A 25044-nucleotide genomic window follows, 5' to 3' on the forward strand; every position below is an offset into this window, starting at 1 on the left:
CTTGATGTGATGTTGTATGATGTTCTGCTTTGGCTAAGCCGTTCGGCAGGCACAGCTCTATAGGCGGATGATAGCAATCAATAGCAACTATAGGGAAGGGTGTTATTGTCGGTGGAGAGCATTGTTGCAGGATATCGTCGCATACAAAGATCAAATCGAGGTAGTTAATCGACGCATTATGAATTTTGTTAATCTGGTACAGTCCGTTGCTATTCATACAATCAAGAAGAAGGCGACAGTTGTCCGTGATCCTCGAGCTTTCGTAGTCAACTTGGAGCATAATTGGATTTGTTTCATCGGGTATCCAATTCAGGTTTGACAAATTGAAGTCCCCGAATAACAAACACATTTCATTAGCTTTACATGCTACGTCGTCAATAGTTGAACAGATTGTATGAATAACCGACGTGTTATTTGCCATGTCAGGAGGAACATACATTGCGCCGATAACATACGTTTTCTTAATGCTGTAAATCTTTAACCAAAGTTGCTCGACAGTGTCTGTTGTAGAACATAAGAGTACTCGCAAATGTGAGGCGACAGCTATGAGAACCCCACCACCTTTGGTTTTCCTACTATTTCTGTCATTGCGGTCCTTTCTGAAGACGTTATAATGGTCCGGAAACAACTGTGCCGAGTTAATAGAGGAGTCCAACCATGTTTCAGTCAGGATAATGACGTCGTAATGAGTAGTAGAAACATAATCGAATACCTCATGACATTTAGTTTTTAGTCCTCTTACATTTTGATATAAAAATAACAAATCGTCAGTATTATTTAAGGAGGCAACCCCTGCAGGAATGACATGACCGTCGTGCGTTTGTGTGAGTGTAGGATCTGTACTGTAGCAATAGTGCTGCTGATGTTGCGTAGTGTTGGGTTCACGTTCGTTAAGTGGCCTGCACGAGATGCCGTTACTACAGACTGCTTCAGTGGTGGTAAAGTTGTTTGTTGTTGGAGGAACAATCATCAGGTGAGTGCGTAAATTATCAACAAAAGTTGTTTCGGCGTTATTTGGCTCATATGCGGTGTTCAGCTGATTAGCGTGCGTGCGAGTGTGCGTGATGTGTGTGAATTGTTTATCGGTGTTGATAATTAGTGGGTTTGCGGTGTGGGTGAAGTGCGTGGAGTGTGTGCTGAAAGTATTGTGTGATCCAACAGCTGTGGTGATCGAATATCCTGCGCTGTAGATAGGGTTGTAGGTGTTGAAAGTCTCATTGGCGGTAGACGAAAATTTGCACCTGGTTGTTGAGCTCGGTAGTCGACAAATTCACGCACCGATAGACCAAGCGGCCAAGTATCGGGGGAAAGAGCCCTTTCACGTTGAGTAAGAGGCACTAACACCTTAAAGGAAAGAAATGAGAGTGTTGCTGTGTTTGTGCCTTGTCGTATAAGGCAATATGCAGTGACATCCTCAATGGACAAAGCATGTTTGACCATTTGCACAATTTGGTCACTGGATGTATCTGGAGCGAGCCGGGAAATATACAATGCGCACTTTTGCACCGTAGACTGAGCGGGGACTATTTTGATCGGAAATGTAGTTGTATCTTTGTTTGTGCCTGTGATCATGGGTGCTCGATTTTTGCGATACATATCATCGATCGGCTTATTATGTTGGTTCTGGTTGTTATTGATTTGGGTGTTGATGGGTCTGGCGCCAAATGTAAACAACGTACGGTTGTCAGTAGCGACTTCCGAGAACAAACGTTTTGACTGATTTATGCGACGAATTTTAGCAGGCGGGTGGCTACTTCGTGGAGTTTTTAGATCGAGCTGGCTCATCCGTGCAAACCCAGTTTTAATTTCATTAGTCAATGGCTCCATAACGGTCTTGATGCCTTCGGCGACTGTTGTTATTGCCGCCTGGAAGCCAGATTGCATGGCTGCGTCTTTTACGAACTTGGTGCGCGGATTCATAAATACGTTGTTGCAGCCAATACAGCACCAGTGTAATTGTTTATATTCCGCAATGCGCAGGAACAGATCAGCAGGAACCGACGTGCAGCGCTGGTGAAATGGAGAGTCGCACAGGCAGCAGCTGATAGATGCCTCCACAATTTCCATAGTGCAGGCGTTGCAAATACGGGCCATTCTACGGGAGCGGTGCAGGTTTTCGTTGCAGCAATAAGAGCGATGGCGGTTAGGACGCGCGAACTCAAATGCGATCCGAAAAACGAAATTTACGCGAATTTTATTGTCAGCAGAGATAAACGCACTATTGAACGGTAATGGAACGGTGTTCTAAAATACTGTGATTATACAGAAACCGGAAAATAGTGTGATAAACAGCGCGATTTTCAAGAAAATATACGGAGCGAAACGCGAATGCGACTTTTACGTTAAACGTCTATAACGTTTCAACGCAATTTCTTCTGTACTCCATCGGATACATTTTCTTCCATTCAACATTCCTACTACTTAAGAACACCAAAATGCTGCTGCTGCCGCTGCTACCACATTCCGTTACAATTAAAGGACAAACCTGACCAGGCACATTTTGTCGTGGTCAAATCTGGCCAGTCTATTCAACGTAAAACAATTCCGTACCATCGCGCCGGGGCTGTGCCGGTAGGCTAGGTTGCTTCGTCATCATTACAAAACGATTTCGCCACAGCTCTCGGCGATGACATCCATGGCGATGACGTTCGATCCGATGGCAGAGGATTTCGACGAACAGCACGCAAACGGACAGGCAAATACCGCCGCACAGCAGCACGAACGCCGATACTACCGCATCCAGGCCGACGATCAAATCGGTCGGGGCAATCTGGCGAACGCATTTCGGTTTCGCTTCCTGCCAGACGTGTCTCTGCCGCTGCATTAATCCCGCTTCATTCAACCGGCGTAATCTGTGAGTTTAGTCCGGGGGATTTAGTGCCACCTCCCCGACCATAGGCCATAGGACATCGGGATAATCCAACGTGAGTGTACGGAACGGCAGAGAAGCACGACCAAAAAAAGAAAAGAAAAAGAAATGTTTGACCACCCAGGATGACAAAAAAAAAATTGGCCGAAAAACGATACAAAATGAAACCAGAACAAACATCAACCTTCACCACTATCAAAACTGGAAACATCAACGCGCAGCGATTGAAAGCCATGAAATAGTGCATTTTTTATTCAGTCGAAGCAGGTGTACGGTGCAAAGCGATTGTAGAGTGCAAAAAATTTAAGGTAACCTCTGTATGCTGAAAGTAGTTTCGCGTTTCACTGAGTAAAAAACCAATTGGCCACAGTTTGTAGGTAGGGAATCTCCCTGCCACCCACGAAACTGTCGATCACGATTTTGCCACATTTTCATTGCGGGAGCAAGAATGACTTCTCACAGACGGCCCCACAGCCGAGGATGAAAGTCAGGTGAAGCGTTATTGAAACTATGATTGAAATCGAGCGTAAAAATCAACGGTACCGCGTCGGCGTTAAGAAAGAGCAGCTGATCGTACAGCTTTTTGTGGTGAGTGTTTTTGTGTGAACGTGTTAGATTAGCTTGATTTTTCATTTCCAGGGTGTGCATGCAGTGAAACTTCCATCGTCCATCGTTCTTCTAGCAAAAACTAGAAGAAGGATGTAATGATCAAGAAGATTTAGTGAACGCGTTCGCAGATGATATTTCGCTAATAACAAAATATTTTAAAAAATAGAATAAATAAAAGAAATATTCAGATAATTTGGGGTAGATTCTGGAGCTACACTTAAGGCTAATAAATCGAGGTCGATGTTATTATCAATAAGTAACAAATACTTAGGGAAGATTACATCCAAACTAGGCTCTTTCGTTTGGTCTAAAGGAGACCCTAGATTTTTTCTACGTCAGTTAGCTATGTCTAAGGCAAAAGGAGGGCTGAATATTCTAATACCGGAGGCAAAATTAGAAGCACAACTTATTAACAGACATTTAAAGGAAGTAGAATACATTAAACATACTATGGAATTTATTACAGTAAATAACAATCCACCCGATACCTTAGACATTCCACCATCATATCCATGCATGAAAACAATAAGAAAAGAAATGGCTTATCTATCAACTGCAATATTACCAAAATCAACAGCAAACACAATTCACAAATCGATAGTCAGTTGGTATAGTACACCACATATAATACAAAAATACCGTAATATAAAATGGAATAACGTATTGCTTCATATTGCTTAGCCGGTCTGGTGGTACAGTCGTCAACTCGTACGACTTAGCAACATGTCCGTCATGGGTTCAAGCCCCGAATAGACCGTGCCCCGTACGTAGGACTGACTATCCTGCTATGGTAACAATAAGTCACTGAAAGCCAAGCTTATTTCACTAGTGGGTACAGGCAAGCCTTGACCGACATCGGTTGTTGTGCCAATGAAGAAGAAGAACGTATTGCTTTAATATAAATGATAAACAATTTAACTCGGAACAAAAAAGCTGTATATGTACTTGTTGTTGGCCAAAGAAAGAGTATACATTGAGGAAGTAAAATTTAAATATTATTTAGCTAACAGCCCTAACTGTGAAAAATTTGACTACGTTGAACACAAACTAAAAGAATGTCGAGAGAGAAATATGAACTGGGAACTATTCAGTGAAATAGCTCAAGAGCTCAAAATTTAAATATTGCCGTTCGATAGATTGAAAAATCCTGATTTCAGAGTAAATAACAATATGGGAAAACAATTAATCAAGTTATTCAGCAAATACGTGATAATAATTAAAAATAAAATCTACCCGGATATAGATAAACAAGGTTTAAAGCATATGCTAGCCTGAGAGATAGAGTGGTTATATTTAAGTGAATGATGGAATAAGAACTGTGTAAGTTTATTTTTATAAAAAAAATCGTTTAACAGTCAATCATTATTTTATCAGTTACAAGATAAATATGCAAAAAAATTACGGTTGAGTGATGTGTGATACTTGAGTGATGTGTGATACTTATAAAAATATGATATCAGGTCACATTAAATTAATTAATGTTTTTGATAATAAACAGAAATACAAAACCTATTGCTAATTTAATTCATTAACAGACCAGCCTAAATCTAAGAAACGCCACCTCTACCGACCGAACGTTCGGCATTCGTGAGGCTAAAGCGTGTTAATAGGTGCGTCAGAGTTGCTATTCTCCACCCACACCCCGTAAGCTTACTTACCCGTATGTTATGACATCGCGGTACGGTGAGTTTTTCTGCACGATCGCCACCATCCACTGCGACCAGACGGGGAACATATCAATTTCACTCAGCTCGCAAATTTCGCGCTCGCTGAACGTCAACCGGATGATGCGGTAGGCGGCCGAAATGGCCACATGAAATGCGTATCCACCTTCCCGCACCAGCTGCAACCCGTCGGCGGCTGCTAGGAAGTTGGACTCATTGCGTCCCGTTTTCGGCTCGTAGTACTCGATCCGAGTTCGGTGAAGTTCCAGTGAGTCAGCATCGGTCGTACGCTGGTAGTTAGGCGTATGCGGGAGACGATTTTTTTGGTTTGTACGAGTGTGTTTTTGAAGGACAATTTTTGCGCGGATCCATCGAAATAAAGCAATCCTCCGCACACACATGCAAACAGAGAAGAGGTAGAGAAAAAGAAAGAACAAATGCATCAGAACAATACCCCGGCACAAAACAGCACCAAAAAAAACGATACAACATAAATGCTCCAGCACTCTCGATTCGGACATTCGACGCGCCCGTTACGCGGCCGGTACGGTAAAGCACTCGTGGCGGACCCTCCCCCAAAGGTGCAGCTCCTATTGTTTCTTTTTATACCGAGTAAAGCTGCCCAAAAAAAATGCCTCGCAAGGATGGGCGAATGATGTTTGTGCTTCCCATCTAATCTATTTGCGTACATGCGCTTCTAATCTATTTGCACTGCACAGCTGGATTTGCATTACGTGCATTCGAGGTGCGATGTAGCGTGAATGGCAGCGTGGTTAGAACTGCAACTGAAAATATTTGCACACTCTCTCGGTCGGTCCGATTCGTTTCTTTCCGTGCTGGGATGGTGTTTTTTCTCTTTTTTTGTTCCTGTGCCTAGCCTACTATTGTTATTCGGACATCTTTTTCCCAAATTGGAAGCTCCGAACGCTTCAAGTTATCTACAAACAAGGCCAAAGGGTAGTTCATGCCGTAGACCGGAACAGAAAAGGACAATTGAAAGCAAAACGGGAGAAAAACAATTATGGTTGTTTCAGATTTTAGCTCTAAACTATGCCGGGACGAAGGACGGCAACTTTTTGTTCAAGGATGTCATACACACACACACACACGTGCGGAAAGTTCGCATCTTCAACTGTCCCCCAAAGCTCCCCCGTGCAAGGTGCAGGATCAACCTATCGACTCCGGCAAGTGCAGCAGCAACAACAACAACAGCGCATAGCAGCGATGGCATAAATTTCAATCAAACACTAACCACAAAGTAATCTCTGGAATAGGGAATATCCTCGATCCCGAGCGTTAGGCGGCTGTCAATCAAATTGCGCAGCGTTTTTATGCTCTTGGGCTGCTCCATTAGCAGCGTGCCGACGATGCTGGCCGAGTAGTACTGGTACATGAGGTAGCCGAAGAGCAGGATGAAAAATGACGTACATCTGCCGGATGATAGGTGCGGTATCTCGGATAATCCTGTTAAATGGAACGAAAATAATACGAGAAAAAAGGCCGGCGCTCCTCCAGGCGCGTCGCTTCTACGCACGGTGGTGGAATGGTTGCGGAGAACTGATACAAGCTTTATGGGGATGCACAATACGGCCACTAGAAACAGACACACTCACACAAAGCAGCAGCGTTATCGATGCGATACAATCCGGGGTTGTTTATTGATTGTGGCGCAGTTCGGCGAAGGGTGGGGAAGGCTTTTGCGAAGCTATTAGCGTAAGTCACCCCATGTTAATGCAACACACTTTTACTCTTTTTGCCCGCTATTTGTACAAGACACTGGTATGTTTTCACATTTTAATACTTTCTATGAATTTGCACATTCAATCAGTGTTTGATTTGCAGATAGTTTTTTTTTTCCTCTTTCTTCTATAACTCCACATTTCACTCCAAATATTAGGCCCGTGCGAAGCTGCATAAGCGATTGAAGCTTCTAACACAGCGTACATCTCTCTTGCCACATGCGGGTCGATTTACTGCGCCTCTTCGTCTCGGTCACCATCCAAGGAAGTGTGCTTCCGTTTTGCGCCCGGATGTGTGCTCCAAATGATTGATATTGGCCGTGTCAAGAAATGTTGCTTGTCAGTTTCAGCTTCACATGCGAAACACAACACGAACTGACAGCCCAACAATACCGCGAATCAAGCGATGCGGCAAACGCTATTGGGTGGTTAAACTTTTCAAATCACACAAACCGGCCGCGCAGAGGGTAATGTGAGTTTATCTTTATTTTCGAACATCATCTCGTTTCGCGTAGTGGAGAGAAGCAGAGAGAAAATGAAGAATGGATGAAGTTTTCGTAAAAAAAGAAACAATAATAAACCAGAATCAATCATTGCGATTGGAGGTTTTACATTAAATGTTTCGTACCACGAACATTCTGACGGAAATGGTTTGGATAGGAAGTTAATAATTGTAATTTGTATTCGATTTCTGTTGATGGTTTTGAGTATGTCTGTTGAGTTGGGGTAGTTTTTTTTTCAGGAATATGTTATTTCAGACTTGGCATGAAACAAATATTGAGACTGCTTCTTTTTGTGGAGAAGAAAATGCATCATTTCTATTAAAAAGGTTATAAGGCGTCATCCCCCCCTCTTTTTAAAAGTCTTTTTAGGCCGTCCACAAGGACAGAGGAGGCGTGGTAGGCCCAAATTGAGGTGGCAAGATGGCGTGGAGGCGTCCTCTATTAAGGCCGGGATAACGGACTGGCAAACGAAGGCACGAGACCGCGAGCGGTTTCGGACACTCCTGAGGCAGGCCAAGACTGCAAAGCGGTTGTAGCGCCGGATAAATCAAAAAAAAGGCGTCATCCATAGATTACATAACGCCACAAAAAGTCTCACAATTAGTGATGGGAAAAAATAAGATTTCGTCGGAATCGATTCCGGCTAGCTCCGAAGTTTTCTGGGATCGATTCGGGGTAGTAGGTCCGGAATCAGTTTCCGGAATCGATTCCGGAAACGGCTCCGGAATCGGAATTGGCTTCGGAATCGGAATCGGCTCTAGAATCAGATTTGGCTCCGGAATCAGAATCAGCTCCGGAATCGGAATCGGTTCCGAATAGGCATTCGGGTCCAATGATGCTACGTGTTAATAGCGGCAAAGAATCAAAATTTACTTGTAATTGAGCTATTCACATGGAAATTTCCGGACTTATTTTGCTTCCCACACTTCTTATTTCAAGTCAAAAACTAATTCTCATTCTGGAGCTAACTCCATCTCTGGAGTCAAGCCTGATTTCGTTACCGGAGCAAATTGCGATTGCCAGGTCGGTTCCGATTCCGGAGATAATTCTGATTCCGCAGCCGATCCTGGAATTGATTCCGAAGCCGATCCCAGATTCAACTCCGGAATCGGCTCTGGAACCAACTCCGGAATTGGCTCCGGAACCAACTCCAAAATCGGCTCCGGAACCAACTCCGGAATCAGCTTTGAAATCGACTCCAGAATCGGCTCCGGAATCGGAATCGATTCCAGAATCGGAATCGGCTCCGGAATTGATTCTGAACACGGAATCAGAATCGGGTAGGTCCGATTCCGAGCTCCCACCACTACTCACAATGTCATAAATGTTTAGTAAGAAATTCAGAATATATTATGCGTGTCACTTGTTACAGTAAGTAACCAACACCAATTGCATAGCGATGCAAAATCTAAAATAAATTGGAAACAATAAAAAAGTACAATAAATTAAAAGAATACAGGCGGTCCCCGAGATACACGGTTAATGGGGACCGCCTGTACACGTTCCTGCAGAAATATAGACACACTGCGCGAAATTAAAATAGCACCTTCATGTTGTTTTTGCAATGATTATAAATTTACCTTTGCGATTCAGATTTTTTAGTTCAGCATGGTGAAACAACCTGGTTTACACCTTGCAAGCATATTAATTTAGTAAATTGATGGGACATATTTCAATAATGCAGGAACATTCCGCAATTATGCAGGAATGCTGTGTAACACTTAATAATAGCTTTTCAAAGTCGTTCTTGATTAGCATTCGCGGTGTTCAAAATAGTGGTCTATCAAATTCAGTACCAAATTATAACATACAATAGCATAAATACCAATGTAAACGATTCTCTAAATTAATTTTTCGGAAAGTATTTTTCTATCAATAAAGACTGTGAAGGTGTTCTCCTTCTGGATGAAACTAAGCTGAAACGTGATGATTAACATGTATAGCAACACTACTGTTTCGATAAACTTAAACACCAGTTTTTAGGTTCAGGCAGAGCTCTTACAGTACGGTCATGGCGATGCAATCACCATTTGGTAAGCTTTTTCATTTTTTGGCCGGTCTCGTGGAACAGTCATCAACTCGTACGACTTAACAACATGCCCACCATGGGTTCAAGCCTCAAAAGGACCGTTCCCTCATACATAGGACTTGACTATCCTGCTATGGATAAAAATCAATAAGTCCACTGAAAGCCAAGCCCACTAGTGGAAGTGTACAGGCAGGCCTTGAGCGACAACGGTTGTTGTGAAACTAGAAGAAGAAGTTTTTTTTTTTTTCATTTCAACTTTTGTGAGAAACGTCGGAAAATGAATAATACTTCTAATTATCTAGATAAAACAGTTTGACACACAAATAGGCCTATAAACAATTTTAATGTATGAAAACATCGGTACAAGCATGGATTGGATTACTTAAGGTTGGATTTTTAACAAACTTATTACAGTGATCAAGTGGTCAGCCGGCTATCCAGCTTTGACACCCGATGAAAATTAGTTTGGTTACGCTTGGTTGTTGTTTTTTATGAAAATCAATAAACACAAACAGCTTAGGCATGCTCAAATACTCTATTTGTGAGCATTTAGAACAGATCGAGTATCACTCACTGTAATGTTTATCTTAAATTGACAATAAATTACACTAATTTGTATCAATTATATGTATTTTCATTCCTAAAATGTTTATCATGTACTTAAAATTTATGTTTGATACGCTACAATCAAAAAAAGATCAAAAGTCCAACTGGTGTTTTTTTTTATTTCGCACCTGTTTTGCTTCATTTGGGCCACTTCATACCAAATGCCAAATGCGGCCCGCCGCAACATTCAATCCGGCCCGCGAATGTTTTTGACTGATTTTGAAAGGGAATAAACTATTCGTATAAAAAATACTGAATATCTTTTAGAATAGCTTTGCCAACGAACTCTTTCTACTTTAATTAAAGTACTATTTAATGGCAGGCCTTGACCGACAATGGTTGTTGAGCCAAAAGAAGAAGAAGACTATGGAATGACGGATCGATCGGTATGTTTGAACTCAAGATCAATATCCCCGTAACGTTTACATGAAAATGCCTTTTTTTCTCCTAGTTGTATAAAAAAAACTAGGAGAGACAATTTCTTTACATGAAAATCATTTGAAAGTTAATTATTTAAGACGCTACGGGGTGTCATTCGTTGTTCGCGCACACTTCTAAGTTGTTTAGTTCCCTTATTTGGCCACCATGGTTCGACTGATAGAGGTGTCAAGGTGAGGTGATAGAGGTTGTTTGTTGTCTCATGGGATACTACTATTCAAAGTGCAAATAACGTTTTGTTAAAGCAGGTAAAAGTAACCCCTTGATAAACCCATAAATTTGTCAATTTTCAACTGTCAACCATTATGTAATTTTAACATTGTTTCAACACGACAATAAGACATTCAGAATGAAGGAAATCGCAAACGATATTTTATATTGATGAGATACACTAAAGCCTGGTTACAATATTTTTTTTTAAAAGTTCTGCAGGCGACATGCATTTGATGAGAGAGCATTTGACGTTCGCCAGCGCAAAACATGCAATACAATGTTTTAATATAGTAAAATAGCTCCATACATTTTCACGCGATAATTTTTTTATTTAGTTTTATTCGTTCTTCTCAATTTCACAGAATCAGTTGATTTCTCTTCAAACTATTTGAGGGATATTTTCGATCGCATTTGAAAGCAAAAGCGAACATTTCAAAGCCCCTGTTGTTTTAACGAGAACGACGATTTCACACTGCTGCTGTTTACGAGTTCAACGATTGTCAAAGTGCTTTTTCGTAAGGAATCAGTTATCAATTTATCTGAGATGGCATGACTTGTCCATAAAGCATTGTAATAATTTCTGACTCCACGTTTGCTTCGCTAATTTTTTAGCCGTTACGATTTTTGTATCATCCCCGGAATATCCGCAATATTTTTTGCGGCGTAGAAGGATGGGTTCTTCAAGAAGCGATATTCATCCTGTTTTGTTATTTTTTGACTGATCACATTTTTGGCCATCTATTGCCGATTCTCAAATGATAACATATTACAATTAGTTTTTGTTTATTTGTTTATTTGTAAATGTTAAGTGATTGGCCATAATTGGCCTTATCACTGATCTTATAAACTAAACTTATAATAACATAAAGCATCACGGTACAATGTAACATCAGCACAAAATAAATAACACAGAGTATCACAGCAAGTAAAACAGGTTAAATTAGGGAATTCCAGTCAAAAGAGTCATAATGTGCATTAAATCTGATAGCCATCGCAGTCAAAGGTTCATTATCGCTATATGCACGTCTAGTTTGGTCAACTCTTAGTAGCCTAAAGTTTCTTAAAATACGAGCAGGTACGTGGAAATTAACTCTAGCTAAAAGGTCCGGTGAATCTATCTCTCCTAGGATGATTTTTTTCATGAACAATATTTGCGCCGTTTCGCGACGAGTAGCGAGAGATTCGAGTCCAAAAATTAAACACCGGGCATGATAACTAGGTCTCGCTGCTACGTTACGCCAGGGTGTGAACCGTAAGACCAAACGGGTGAATTTTTTCTGCACTGACTCAATCTTGTTCGACCATAACGACGACGATGGGCACCAAAAGCAGGTATCATCAATTTTAAGCCGGTCTCGTAGTACAGTTGTCAACTCGTACGACATAAACAACATGCCCGTCATGGGTTCAATCCCCAAATAGACCGTGCCGCCATACGTAGGACTGATTATCCTGCTATGGGGGGGAATCAATTAGTCACTGAAAGCCATGCCCGCAAGTGGGTACAGGCAGGCCTTGACCGACATCGGTTGTTGAGCCAAAAGAAGAAGAAGAAGATCATCAATTTTGAACCATGCTTGGATGATATAATTACAAAAAACAACAATAATACCTAAAAGGTTTGTACAAATTTAAAATGTAATGATTTAAGCGCAATGATAAAAACGCATTCTCCTGGCCCGCGGCACTCGTTCATTTACTTAATTTGGCCCTTGGCCTCAAAAGTTTGCCGACCGCTGAAAAAAATTAAAAAGACTACAATATCTCTTTTTTGTTTACATTTCGCAATTTTTTCATCATTTCCTCTGACCCCACCTTGATTCCCATCAATTCCCATTGTACCAAGGGTAATAGAAAAACAGTTCCAAACCAGAAAACAAGTACTCAAAAAAAACCAATTCACAAGAATCCATAATAATTCGTTTCACAAATTGCATAACGCACAAATGCTACTATCAAAAGTGTCTCAATCACAATCAAAAGCATGGCAGCAGTTCCAGAGTATGTTTTCAATTCATAACCCCAAACTCCAAAGTTAACACAATATCAACGAACTGGGTGTATATATTCAAATCCTTTACGTCCCTTCCAGCCAAATATCACACTAACAAGAAGCAGAAACTGTTCAACAAAACTCATGAACGATAACAACAATAAAACAGACACATACGGGGGAGAAAAACTCCATTTGCTAAGTTACCTTGTTGACACACGCCTCCGAGGAAGAGTAAAATGCTTTTGGATACCTTTTCCGCTTTATAATTGCATTTGGCGCCAGCGTTTCCGTCTCCCGGATGGAATCGATGCGTCGACGATATGTTTGCTGGGATGGTCTTGTTATGGCAATTGTGTGCCGTGAGTGTACCATCGCCACCACCAACAGCAGCAGCAGCAGCATCACTGTTGCAAGGAACCAACTGACGACAATCCACCGGATATAGCCAGTGGCATATTTTCCATCGCTGTCGAGATGAGCCGGCTGCATTCGGGGAGCTGGGCTGTGATCCCGAAAAAGTAGACCCGCTGAAAAGAAAACCGACCGTTATTCGTCGCATCGCACAGGCACGACACACAACAATAACAACGCAAAAAAGTGGTTCCAGAAATGGAAACGACTACAGCCAGCCAAGGACAACGAATGGAACGAAAAGCGGAGCAGAAACACCATTTTGTGATCATCGTTAGTTTCTTCGGCAATAGGAGGCGAGGCGAGCGCCATTAAAAAGATGCACCAGTACCGTTCGATACGACAAACTTTGCATTTGCTGATTGAAATGAAAAATGTTACTTGTAATAATGATTTTCTTCCGGTGAACGGGCAATACCAATTCCGACATTCTTCAGATGATTCACAATCCTCGTACGAGTGCCGCCTGTTCCCTTACCGGTCCGGAAAGGGAAGCATGTTGGCACATTGTTCCAGCGCTCTGCACTCGCTCGTGCAGCTGTTAAAACTTTTCGATGCACACTGCCACACAAAGGTGAAGCTCATTCCACTAATGATGTAGTCCAAAAACCGATTGAGCAACGACAATACAATGTGTAGCTATGCGACGACCTGCTGAAGAAGGGGGAAAAACTAGTTTGCTACTGCACGATCGATCAATACCTTGGTAAGATGCATATAACGTAATCAAAAGCATTAAATGCAATTGAAGAGTATTGAAATAGTATCGATAGATTTCCCAAACACAAACTCACACGACCATGTAGAGCAGAGCTCTATTGTTGATGAAAGGAGTCCGTCAGACCTTATCGAACCCATCACGAAATCACATTTAGTGAATTGCAACGGAATGTTGTTCGCAAAAAAAAAAACCCTTTTTTAAACTGCTACACAATTGTTGCACATATTAGATGTTGCTGACGGATTATTCTATCGTTTGATTTAACCATAAGAGCATCATCTTCCTATCACTGCACCCACACGCATTCAATTACATCTATTGAACATGTAGACCCACCCACTTCGTATGAACACACAAACATATATTCAGTCGCTTCATTTCAACCTCTGTACTGTCCCCAAAGAGTCTAAACGACAGCTCGCATCAACGCAAACAATATACAAACGCTATGTGATGTAAGCCTAGCCCCCCGTTTGCACCTACCGTATGTCAGGCTGCACGTTAGCTGATGCGCTCTTAGATCCCTGCACATCATCATCTTCATCAACGTTGTAACTGATGCCTGTCGTTTCTCGGTGCCAATAGCTTCGCCGCATCGGTGACAGCTTAGGACGGTTTAAAAGAGATTCGTTCAGGCACGTTTCCGGCGGCACGTTTCTTCCCGCGAGGCCTGCCGTTGTTGCACCGGCATCGTCGGCGTGAGAGAAGATAGCTTTCTTCAATATTGTTCCGTGTCGCGCGTTAGTAACATCGTCGGCTAAATTGCATCGAACCAAACGTGTAGCATCATTTGAGGTATTGCTTCGTATCGTATGAGGTGCGAAGGATGAGCGTCTTTCAGATACTGTGAATGAAAATGTTATTTAAAGTGTAATTTTATGATTAATGTTTTTTTTTCTTTTTAATGCAAAATACAACAATGCATGTTGTCAGATTTGTCATATTAATTAAAACTATTAAATTGGGGCAGATCTGAACAAATAATATAAATCAATCAACAGTTAAATAATCTACAAAACATAAGTAAGTAAGTAAGAATATTTTTTTCTCTTGTTTGTTTGAAAGCAAATTGATGCCACCTGCCATAAATTGAAACATATCTAGGGAATACAATAACGAAAAAGCACATTTACAAAACACAAAAAATCAGATAGACGACTTCACAACAACTTGCAGTGTTGTGTTGGCCGGCCCCCGGCCGTTGGATTTCCTTGCACATGTTTCCTTGGGTTTCTTCAAAATATCGTGGGCTCAACCGGGATTTGAACCCGGGACCTCTCGCACCCTAAGCGAAAATCATACCCCTAGACCAGGGGCCTCCAAACTTTTCAGCTCGCGGGCCGCATTGCTTCAAAAATAACTATATTGAGGGCCATTTTACGCTACCTTTAAATGATGAGTGAACGTTTAAATCTCGTTTTTACAACAAAATACTAACGATACTAATACAGTTTCGTGTTACTAAAACTTGATTTTTGTCTAAGAAAAGTAAAAAATACATTTTTATTTGAATAAGTCATAATAACGTAATATTTATATTAACTCTGGCAAAGTCATCGTGGGCCGCATTATAAGCTCTTGAGGGCCGCATGCGGCCCGCGGGCCGTAGTTTGGAGACCCCTGCCCTAGACCATTGAGCCGATAGAAACGTTAGAAAACAAACACAAAACTGGACAAAAACATATATCGATAACATTCACAATAAAGATACACGATATCACAACAACTGGGCAGTGTTGTGTTCGCTGTTGGATATCGTAGTAACCATTTCCTTTGGTTTCTTCAAAATATCATGGGCTCAACCGGGATTTGAACCCGGGACCTCTCGCACCCGAAGCGAAAATCATACCCCTAGACCATTGAGCCGATAGAGACGTTAGAAAACAAACACAAAACTGGACAACAACATTTATCGACAACATTCACAATAAAGTTACCGCGCGGCTACATGAGGTGAAATATACAGCGAAATGAACTATTTGACAGGCGAAATATCTAACGGATAAAGCATCACAGCAACCAGCTAATGTGCAATGTAAACAAATAACATCAAACAAAATCGTAATTAAATCTATTGAATAACTTCAATATCGAGTACTTCGTCAATTTTCAGTCAACAGTTAATAATTTCTTCCAATTAGGGAATGTTCTGCTTAAGAAGATATTATTTTTAATAGAATTTCGAAAGCGGATGTTGTGTCTCCCCTAACTCTTTAGCTCAGCGGTCGGCAAACTTTTGAGACAAAATTTTAGAAACAAAATAATTGGTAAGTGTTATCAAGCAATGCGATTGGTATTATTGCAGTTTTCTATAATTGTGTCATCCAAGCATGGTTCAAAATTGATAAAACCTACTTAAAATCTAATTTTTTTATCATGAAATCATAAAATTTCGTCTGCAACCTTCATTTCGATACTCTTATTGTAGTATTAAAATAATGTTAATATTACATCTTCTTCTTCTATTTGGCGTAACGTCTTACGAGGAGGCAGTCGGATAATCAATCCTTGCTACGGGAGGACGGTCCATTCTAGACTTGTTCTACCTAGGACGGGCATGTTATTGAGTCGTTGAAGTTGACGACTGTACCACGGGACCACCTCTAATAATAATTAATATTAATAATACTAATAATATTAATAATATTAATATTACATATCGGTTGCATTAAATCATGGACAACAATTGTTAATTGCACTTTGAGTAGTAGTATCCCATCAGTCAGCAGACAAAATTTGATTATGGACGTCGTATATACCCGTTTCGGCATTTTGGTCACCAACCAAACCATCGAAAGAAAACCCAGGTTCATTTTTGAGGTTGAGGAAGCTGAAATGAAATTAAGTGACTATATTACTGCGTTAGCTGGACCGGGAGATCGATGCAACCCACCAAACAGTAAAATAATGGGAAACATGAATAAATAGATCAGGAATTAGAAATCGCATCCACTGGCTTCGCAGTGGCAAACAATTACGCGAATACTCAATACAATCATTTCAGGTGAATTTCGACAGAATTTCGATATAACACCCTAGTCCGCAAACTGGTCCAACATCCGTCACCTGTGTCCCATCAATTTTTTTCTGCACCAACGTGATGCAAAAACTTTATTCTAACAATTTTTTAGCGACAACTTAGGAGGAATTGATGAAAATCGAAGGTAGAACTTAAATCATGCATGTCTTCGTGCACTATGGGGAAAATTCCTACGACAGACAATCCGCAAAGTCTTGAACTTATTAGTGCAAGCTTAAATAATTCCCTTTCAACAGATATAAATGTAAAGAAATTATCTATCTTAGTTTTTTTCTACAATCATCCGAAAATGGCATGTTTTTTCATGCAAAAGTTACGGGGATATTGACCGCGAGTTCGAACATACTGAACAGTCCGTCATTCCATAGTACTTTAATGAAAGTTGAAAAAGAACGATGGTATAATATGGTACACTAAAAGATCTTCAGTAAGTTGTATACGAATCATTTCTTCCCATCTTTAAAAATCAGTTAAATCCTTTCGCGGGCCGGATTGAATGTTACGACGGGCCGCATTTAGCCCGCGGGCCGGACTTTGCCGACCGCTGCTTTAGCTGTACCTGTCAGATATTTCATCTGTCAAATAGTTCATTTCGCTGTATATTTCACCTCATGTAGCCGCGCGGTTACACGACTTCACAACGTTTGGGAGTAGTGTTGTGTTCGCTGTTGGATATCGTAGTAACCGTTTCCTTGGGTTTCTTCAAAATATCATGGGCTCAACCGGGATTTGAACCCGGGACCTCTCGCACCCGAAGCGAAAATCATACCCCTAGACCATTGAGCCGATAGAAATTAGAGAACACACACATGCGTGTTAAAAGTTTACCCCATATAATCTATATGTCCCGACGGTCCTAGCTCGAGCTATATCGTAATACATAATACCAGTACACACATATGTCTTTAAGACATGGATACTCTCCATATATCATGAAACCAAAAAAGGGTTTTAAACGCTGTGTGTGGGAGGCAAAGACAATACAGGAGGCACTACAACGACGAATTGTATGAGTTGTGATTGCCAGGCACCAGTGGACTGACTATGTTACATACCTTAAACCGGGTGACCCAACGCGTAAAGTTTTAGAAGCCAAAAGAACAGAGAAGTTGTGGTAGTCCCAACTGAGATTGCAAGATGGCATGAAGACGTGCACTATTATGGGATAACATATTCGTAGACAAAGACGCAAATCGTTGAACGTTTCAGGACACTTCTGCATGAATCATTGCAAATATCCTAAAAACGCATGATTGTATTCCATTCTAAGGTCGCTAAAGATTCATTCAGGCAATCAAGTTTCCACTATGAATGCGATTTTGGGACGACTTTTGATGAATCTTCAGTGATTCTGAAGTTTTGAGAAATTTATAAATCTTTGAAGATTATTTAGATATTCATCTCTCGTTCAGGTTCAAAGATTCACTTTGAAGATTCGTATAGATGCATGAATCTGATTAAGTGTTACTCATCTTGAGCTGTAACGATTTAGTGATACAGTAAGGCGCTCTATGCTGTGCGTACCCAATTTAATCGCTATTAAAATGGTTTAAGTAGTCTTAATGTGAAGAATGTCAAACCAAACTCTAAAATCAACCCTAAATTTATTTGCAGACTATCCCTGTCTGTTCCTGTCCCTGACTGTCTTGGTTTAAAGATCCAGTCGGATGGCTTAACAACATGCGCGTTATGGATTCAATCAGCGTTTACACATAGGCGGCTATTATTACACATGATACACATTTTGTCCTTTGTTAGTTAGAGCCTATTACATCATTACAATATTTGATTAGCTAGTTGGGCATTGGTATCTTTTATCAGGAAGCAACAAACTCAACTAGTTTTAGCATTGAATTCTAAATAAAATTCTGCTCCGACATAGAAAACAATAATGATATTGCAATTCGTTCAATTCAACGCTACAATCAAAGCACTAGTTATATTACTCTCGGTTCTCTCCATTTGCTATTTCTTTTTTTCACTCTTACCTGCATCTTCGACGAAAAAACTGAAGCACAAAACTGTCACCAGGATTGAGCCGCAGCCAACCATTAAGTACCACACGATTATTTCGAACGGAAGCAGGAACGGATTCTTTACCGCATCATTGCGCGGCGGATGGCGAAAGATGAAGCACGGTCTGCAACAATATTTGTACGTATAGAAAAACTAAGGTAAGAAAAAGCAAAGAAAGCCAATAAAAAAGGGCCACCAACCGGTACACCCCCTCATACTTACCGCTCGACGAAGGTGCGGGTAGTGTAGCTGACGACGCGATGGCGCTCCTGGCGAAAGAACATGGGCGAACCGCCGAGATCTACCTCTCGCCGGGACAAAGCACCGATCATACCATCAAACTTGCCGTTCCGCAAATATCCCCAGCTCTTGGTGCGTCGGTTGACGAAACTGCCCCCGTGTTCGTTGTACCGAGAGAAGCACAAGTTTGATGACTTTAGTACGGAAGTTGCAATATACCTTGTCCCCACCACCCCACTAAAGCTCAAGCCCCTACTACGGCTAGTGTCCGCAAAAGTTTTGCCAAGTGCGAACAAAAACGACACCGAACCCCCAAACTGTCAAACAAGCCACGACTCCTTCTGGCTCCCGGAGCGCCACTTTATCAGGACTGGACATCGTCAGCCTGGGTGGGTCTCGCGTACGGACGCTTAACCTAACCCACTTCATCGGCAAACATCATCATCACCATCATCATCGAACGTATCTGGTCCGGTGCTAGCGTCATAATAATCATCAATCATGTGTGAAAAGTTAAACCACAAGAGCTGCCCAAGCTCCACAATCATCCCTTCCGTCCCCCAACCGCCTGCCCCCCTTTATCATCCTTAATGAATCGAACTTTAGCCTCCCGCGGCAGCAAGCACTTACGTAAAGTTGTAGAATTCCTTCAGCATGCCCATCAGCCCGTAGTTGTAGCGATGGACAGAGTCGAGATGGGTGTTCTGTGGCGTCGTTAGGTACAGTTCGAACGGTTGGTGTGGTTTCTGTGTCACCACGGTCATTATCTTTAGCCGCAGTCCGTCCATGTTGCGCCGGCGAACGACGGTCGACTCGCGCTTTGGTATCTGCAGCCCTTCGGCGGGCGAGTAGCAGCCCAACGGTTCTATTTTCAATTTACCGCCACTGATGAATCCGGGATTCCTTCGTAAAAGAGCAAAAACAAACTTGGATTTGCTTGCTATACATGACTGCAGTAAGATTTTTTTCCCGTTTTCCATTGCTGCTACTTATACTTTGCTAAAATTGCATTATTCTATATTGAAGGAACTACAGCTAAAAGAAAAGCGGAATACTTTACAACGCTTCGCCAATCTCTTTTAATCTAATCAACGCAAGAAAGGAAAGAATATTTCATTGAAAAACGTTTCATAAACTCTATTCATGCTTTGTGTAATGCAAGGTTTACGACGTTCACCTTTCTTTTGTACTATTTTAAACAAATTTGATTGCTATACTTTATCCTTCAGTTATTCAGTTTAGTTATTCACCTACGACGTTCACTTTTCTTTTGTACTATTTTAAACAAATTTGATTGCTATACTTTATCCTTCAGTTATTCAGTTTAGTTATTATCAAACCAGTGATTTATATATATATTTTTAAGTACATTCAATTTTTTTCAAAAACATTTTACATTATATTTTAAATCAAAGAAACTGAATACAGTGGAATGCCGTTAACTCAGATACTCAGATAACACGATAATAAACCCAGGATTCATTTTTTTACACGATTTCGTAAGTTTTTTTTTTAATTTCCACAACGTATAGAAAAAAAAATATAGCAAGTTTTTAGGAAGATTATATTTGATTAGAAAAACGTTTTTTTATCCAAGAATTTGTCTAAAAATCCTCAAAGTTTAACACCATGATTACAAATCATTGATTAATTGCTACAGGGTTTTCCGAGTCAATTTTCAATATCTAAAATATTTTTATTGATTGCGAGGTGTTTTTCAACAGCGAATGCCAAATGCTGTATTTGCATCGCAATAATGTTTCACTTCTTCCACGTGATTTTCAACACGTCTCAAGCTGGATTGAGTTTGGCAGTTTTTTATGATGTGTTGAAAATCATGTGTAAGAATTGAAATTTTATTTTGATACAAATACACTAGTTGACAGCAGTTGAAAAACATCTTTGAAGTGGTGAATAATGATGTGCACATTCGAAAGTGACTTGGAAAAACCTGTAAGCTCAGTTTGATAAAAGTTGAAGCACTGTATGTTACAGGGTTTTCCAAGACACTTTCGAATGTAAACATTGTTTTCAACGCGTGCAAAATGTTATTCCACATCACTCTGATGTGTTGCGGGTGATGCGATCCGGCTTCAAACAAACCTCAGTGAAAAAACAATAGCAGCAACCCTTCGAAGTGCCCGTTGAAGAAATTAAAAATTATTACGATGGAAATGACATCAGATCGATGTGGAATAACATTTTTCACGCGATAAATAACAATGGTTACATTCGAAAGAGACAGGGAAAACCCTGTAATGCAATTATATTTATCCATTGGCAGTTATCAGGTGTCTAACCCATTGCAAGACAGTGACATCACGTCAAAACTATTCAAAAAAGAGTGGCAGACAAAAACAATCCGTAAGAACAATTCATCATGCTAAAAAGTGAGCGGACAAATGCGATTATTAGCTATTATTCCTTAAATTATACCTTATTGACAAGACATTTAACTTGCTTTTTTACTTTAAATTTACTAGAATTTGGAATTTTAAGAAAATATTTAATTTCATAATTTACCACACCCTTTCGTATGTTTGCGCCCTCCCTTCACCAACGTTTCCGTAGTGTAGCGGTTATCACGTCTGCTTCACACGCAGAAGGTCCCCGGTTCGAACCCGGGCGGAAACAAGTAGTTTCTATTTTTATAAACCATTTAAGGGTTTTACTTTTATTTAACACACCATATGTCAATTTTACCATGGGATAATTTACGTAGTATTTCTTTACTACTCCTACCCATTTACCAATAATCTTTGCATACGGCAAAAATACAGGTCGTTGATGAGATTCAACCTCAGCTCAGCCATGGTGTGTAGTATTGCTATTCGAACATTGTGTACACTCTTCTACAGCCCAAGAGCAAGCCTATTTGTGCACATTGATAACAACTAATCGTACTTGCACGTGAATAGCGCAAGATTACGGACTCAAGCAATGTGTGAGACCTCATTCTCTCCGTGGGCCTGTGAGCATGGTATGGCATGGAAGAAGAAACAAGCGAAAAAGCTAACCAATAATGACGAGCGTGTGAAACGTGGGGGGTGCTATCATCGCTTCAGCTAAAAGCTGCAATGCAATGTGTGTCTAACACTAAAGCAACAGCGCAAACAATAGAAACGGATGATTACCAGAGATCATAGAGTGTGAATCCCCGATAGGATGGATCCGTAGGGCTTGCAACGGTTATTTCCGCATTGATGCTAACGTTCATTGTTGCAAGCAGGTCGATGGTATGGCCACTGGCAGTTGCCTCACTGCCGTTGCTACTAGCTGTCCAGTCGCTGTCCATCGCACCGTCCGGTTCGGTGCCGTTGGTGAAGGATTGTATCGGTTTAGCCGTTCCGCCATTCTCGGTGCTGTTGGTGATTATAGTCCAAGGACACGTGAAGAGACCATTTTCACCAGTGGTACCTTCTTCCTCGACACTGTTGTAATGGTTATCAATTATTAGCCAATGAAATGACGCATTGAAGAGTTCATATCTCGATGCCTGCAGTACAGTAAAAGAAAAGTGTTTGAGAAAAGTATTTGAAGATATTTTTCCAATAAATATTTTTTATGGCTTTCAAAGTGCAGTTTAAAAAAACAAAAACACGATTCTTGAACTGTACACTACCGTACCACAGTTTCATGATTACCACACGAACAGATGTTCGATTATTGAGGCAGGTAAAATTAATCCAAGCCTGTTACCTCCTTTACACTCCACCTACAATCGCAAGCCATTTAATACACGTGTGAGCTACCACACGTTGCCAACGATCTTAACCGTTCCCGTTACAATTGTACCGACCGGCCGCCACTTGGTAAAGCGGTACACGTTCGCCTTTCCACCATAATGTCTGTCAAAGTTAAGCCTTGCTGCAGTGATAGCTGCGAAGGCAAATGTTATGAATAAAGCAGCTTCCCACTGACCTTTATCGGAAGAATACAATACCGGATCGTGTTACAGACGCGCCACATTGTTCCCACGACCGACGGCTTCACGTGCGCATGGCATGCATGGGCGGGTAAGCGGTCCAGACCCGACCCAGCACCATTAGGATAAACAACCTGCTCACCTGCTTCAGGACATCCGGTGCGTTTTCGCAAGCCATATCGAGCAGCACAAATTGATGAAATTCGAGCGACTGCCGAAGAGTGCTCGAAAACCGCTCGTGCTCTTGTTCGTTCCTGTCCGGTGTCGGCCCCGGGCCGATGTGGACCATTCTCGCCCGGACGCCTATGGTCGCCAGTTGCGATAAAACGTTGTAAATGAGCAATAACTTCTGATCACACCCGAAAACGATGCCCAGCTTTAAGCCTTTATGGTCACGTATAAACCGAAACACAAATGTAGCAACTGTTTCACTGTAATCGTTGCTCTTAACAGCATATCCGCAGGCCAAACCCACCGCAGCTAGGAGTATTGCCGGTACAGCAATCCACGACGACAACATCATTCGCTTGTGCCCCATCAGACGCATGGCGCTTCGCACGCGGTGCATCCGTTGCACAATCGCACTCACTCTCTGAACACACTGGTGGGGCGATTGGAGCTTCAATTTATACCTGACATTAAGGGGAAATACGGGCGAAATTATTCCATCACCAGTCAGCCATAATCGTTCGACAACGTGCATGAATGATGAGGGTTACTGGGCCAACAATAACGCACCACACGACACACTGGCGATATGAGACGATCTCACTGTGTTTCAATTGCCAATTTGAAGTTGGCAGGGCATTTATGTTTCGGCATGATGGTTTCGAAACGATTGGCCTATCAATTTTTGGCTGCTAGTGGTGGTCTGGTGGGTCGGTTTAATAAGGAGAACATTAATATTGCAACATAATGTATATTGCACGAGCGGTAAATTACTGGAAATTGGTGATCGACGTTTTGATGTTTTACTTTTTTCTCGTAGATCGACCGTGTGCCGTGGAATTATACAATTAATTCACAACAAACTGCCGAGTTCCGTTCGATAGATATTCCGTTCTTTTCAAACCTATATCGAAGGCTCACAAAAATGGTTGTAAATAGGGCCTGGCCATATTGTCGACATATGTTGTGGTTAGTGGTGTTTCTTCGAAGGAATTGCCTCCAACGGAACTGGAAAACATGATTTTAGAGATGACTTGATTTTCTTAACATAATCTTATCTCTACACATTTTTGGTTAATTCACAACTAAAAATTCCTCGCACAAACTTCATTTGTTGGTACATATCGTTTTTAATGCTTATATACGGTCTGTATGACGAAAAATAAGTAATTTAACTCATATTACTTTTTCACCATATGGCAATAAATGTTAGAAGTAGAAATAATTAAGTTATAGAATGGAAAACAGTATTTTGTACGAAATAATATTTGTTGATTGCAATATAAAGTGCATGAACGATACAGACTTACAGTCACTACTGTATTGTAACATAGGCACTTACTTGTCAGAGCCAGATAAGTCAAATTGAAAAGATTGAGATGTACAGATATTCCCCGATATACGCGATATACGCGATTATCTTAATTTGAGAGTTCTTCCAGCAAATTGTACTGATTTGACACATCAAATGTAAAATGCAAAATAAATTCCCTTTTCGTCGAGTTTAAAAAACCATTTCAAAAGGTACAAAATTGTAATCTTAAGTTGAAATCAGATAAAATAACTAATTTGATGCCTAAAACCTACCATTTCAAGCAAAATTAAACGAAAATTAGCTATAATTTAACACAAAAACCTCGAAATTCAGCTAACGCTAATAGTCGAGACACGCGATTGCCCCCTGTCAGCATTAATAGCGTATATCAGGGAATACCTGTACTCCTGAAAATGCGGCTCATATGTGATCTTCTTTAATACTGTATTATTTTTATGTATCGATGTGCAATAGTTTGTGTTAAACCTTTCACGCCACACAATTACTTTCAGTATTGTGATATGATAGTTTTTTCTTGAACA

The 25044-nt window shown here is 40.9% G+C and overlaps 1 protein-coding gene and 3 non-coding genes across 4 annotated transcripts; 1 reads left to right on the forward strand and 3 right to left on the reverse strand.

Annotated features, from left to right (window-relative positions):
- Positions 1-2518: 2518 nt before the first annotated feature.
- On the reverse strand, positions 2519-24989 carry LOC120950849 (uncharacterized). The gene is made up of 10 exons (XM_040369206.2): positions 23162-24989; positions 22229-22590; positions 19725-19997; positions 19077-19244; positions 18827-18978; positions 14282-14642; positions 12871-13193; positions 6395-6606; positions 5137-5432; positions 2519-2852 (listed from the first exon to the last, which is right to left on the reverse strand). The coding sequence occupies exons 1-10, from the start codon at positions 23720-23722 to the stop codon at positions 2525-2527; spliced, it is 3036 nt and encodes a 1011-aa protein (XP_040225140.2). The 5' UTR covers positions 23723-24989; the 3' UTR covers positions 2519-2524.
- Trnap-agg (transfer RNA proline (anticodon AGG)) lies at positions 15593-15664 on the reverse strand. The gene has a single exon. It is a non-coding gene; the product is annotated as a tRNA-Pro (tRNA).
- On the reverse strand, positions 17553-17624 carry Trnap-cgg (transfer RNA proline (anticodon CGG)). The gene has a single exon. It is a non-coding gene; the product is annotated as a tRNA-Pro (tRNA).
- On the forward strand, positions 21656-21728 carry Trnav-cac (transfer RNA valine (anticodon CAC)). The gene has a single exon. It is a non-coding gene; the product is annotated as a tRNA-Val (tRNA).
- Positions 24990-25044: the final 55 nt, after the last annotated feature.

Source organism: Anopheles coluzzii, chromosome 2 (assembly GCF_943734685.1).
Source record: "Anopheles coluzzii chromosome 2, AcolN3, whole genome shotgun sequence".
NCBI lineage: Eukaryota > Metazoa > Arthropoda > Insecta > Diptera > Culicidae > Anopheles > Anopheles coluzzii.

What these genes read in the sequence shown, in the direction of transcription:
- LOC120950849 (XM_040369206.2), bottom strand. Translation starts at nt 23,722, where the DNA reads ATGCACGTTGTCGAACGATTATGGCTGACTGGTGATGGAATAATTTCG. An exon ending in TTTTTTCGTCGAAGATGCAG is followed by an intron (nt 14,643 to 18,826) that starts GTAAGAGTGAAA and finishes TTTCATTCACAG; the next exon opens with TATCTGAAAGACGCTCATCC. An exon ending in AACGTGCAGCCTGACATACG is followed by an intron (nt 13,194 to 14,281) that starts GTAGGTGCAAAC and finishes TTTTCTTTTCAG; the next exon opens with CGGGTCTACTTTTTCGGGAT.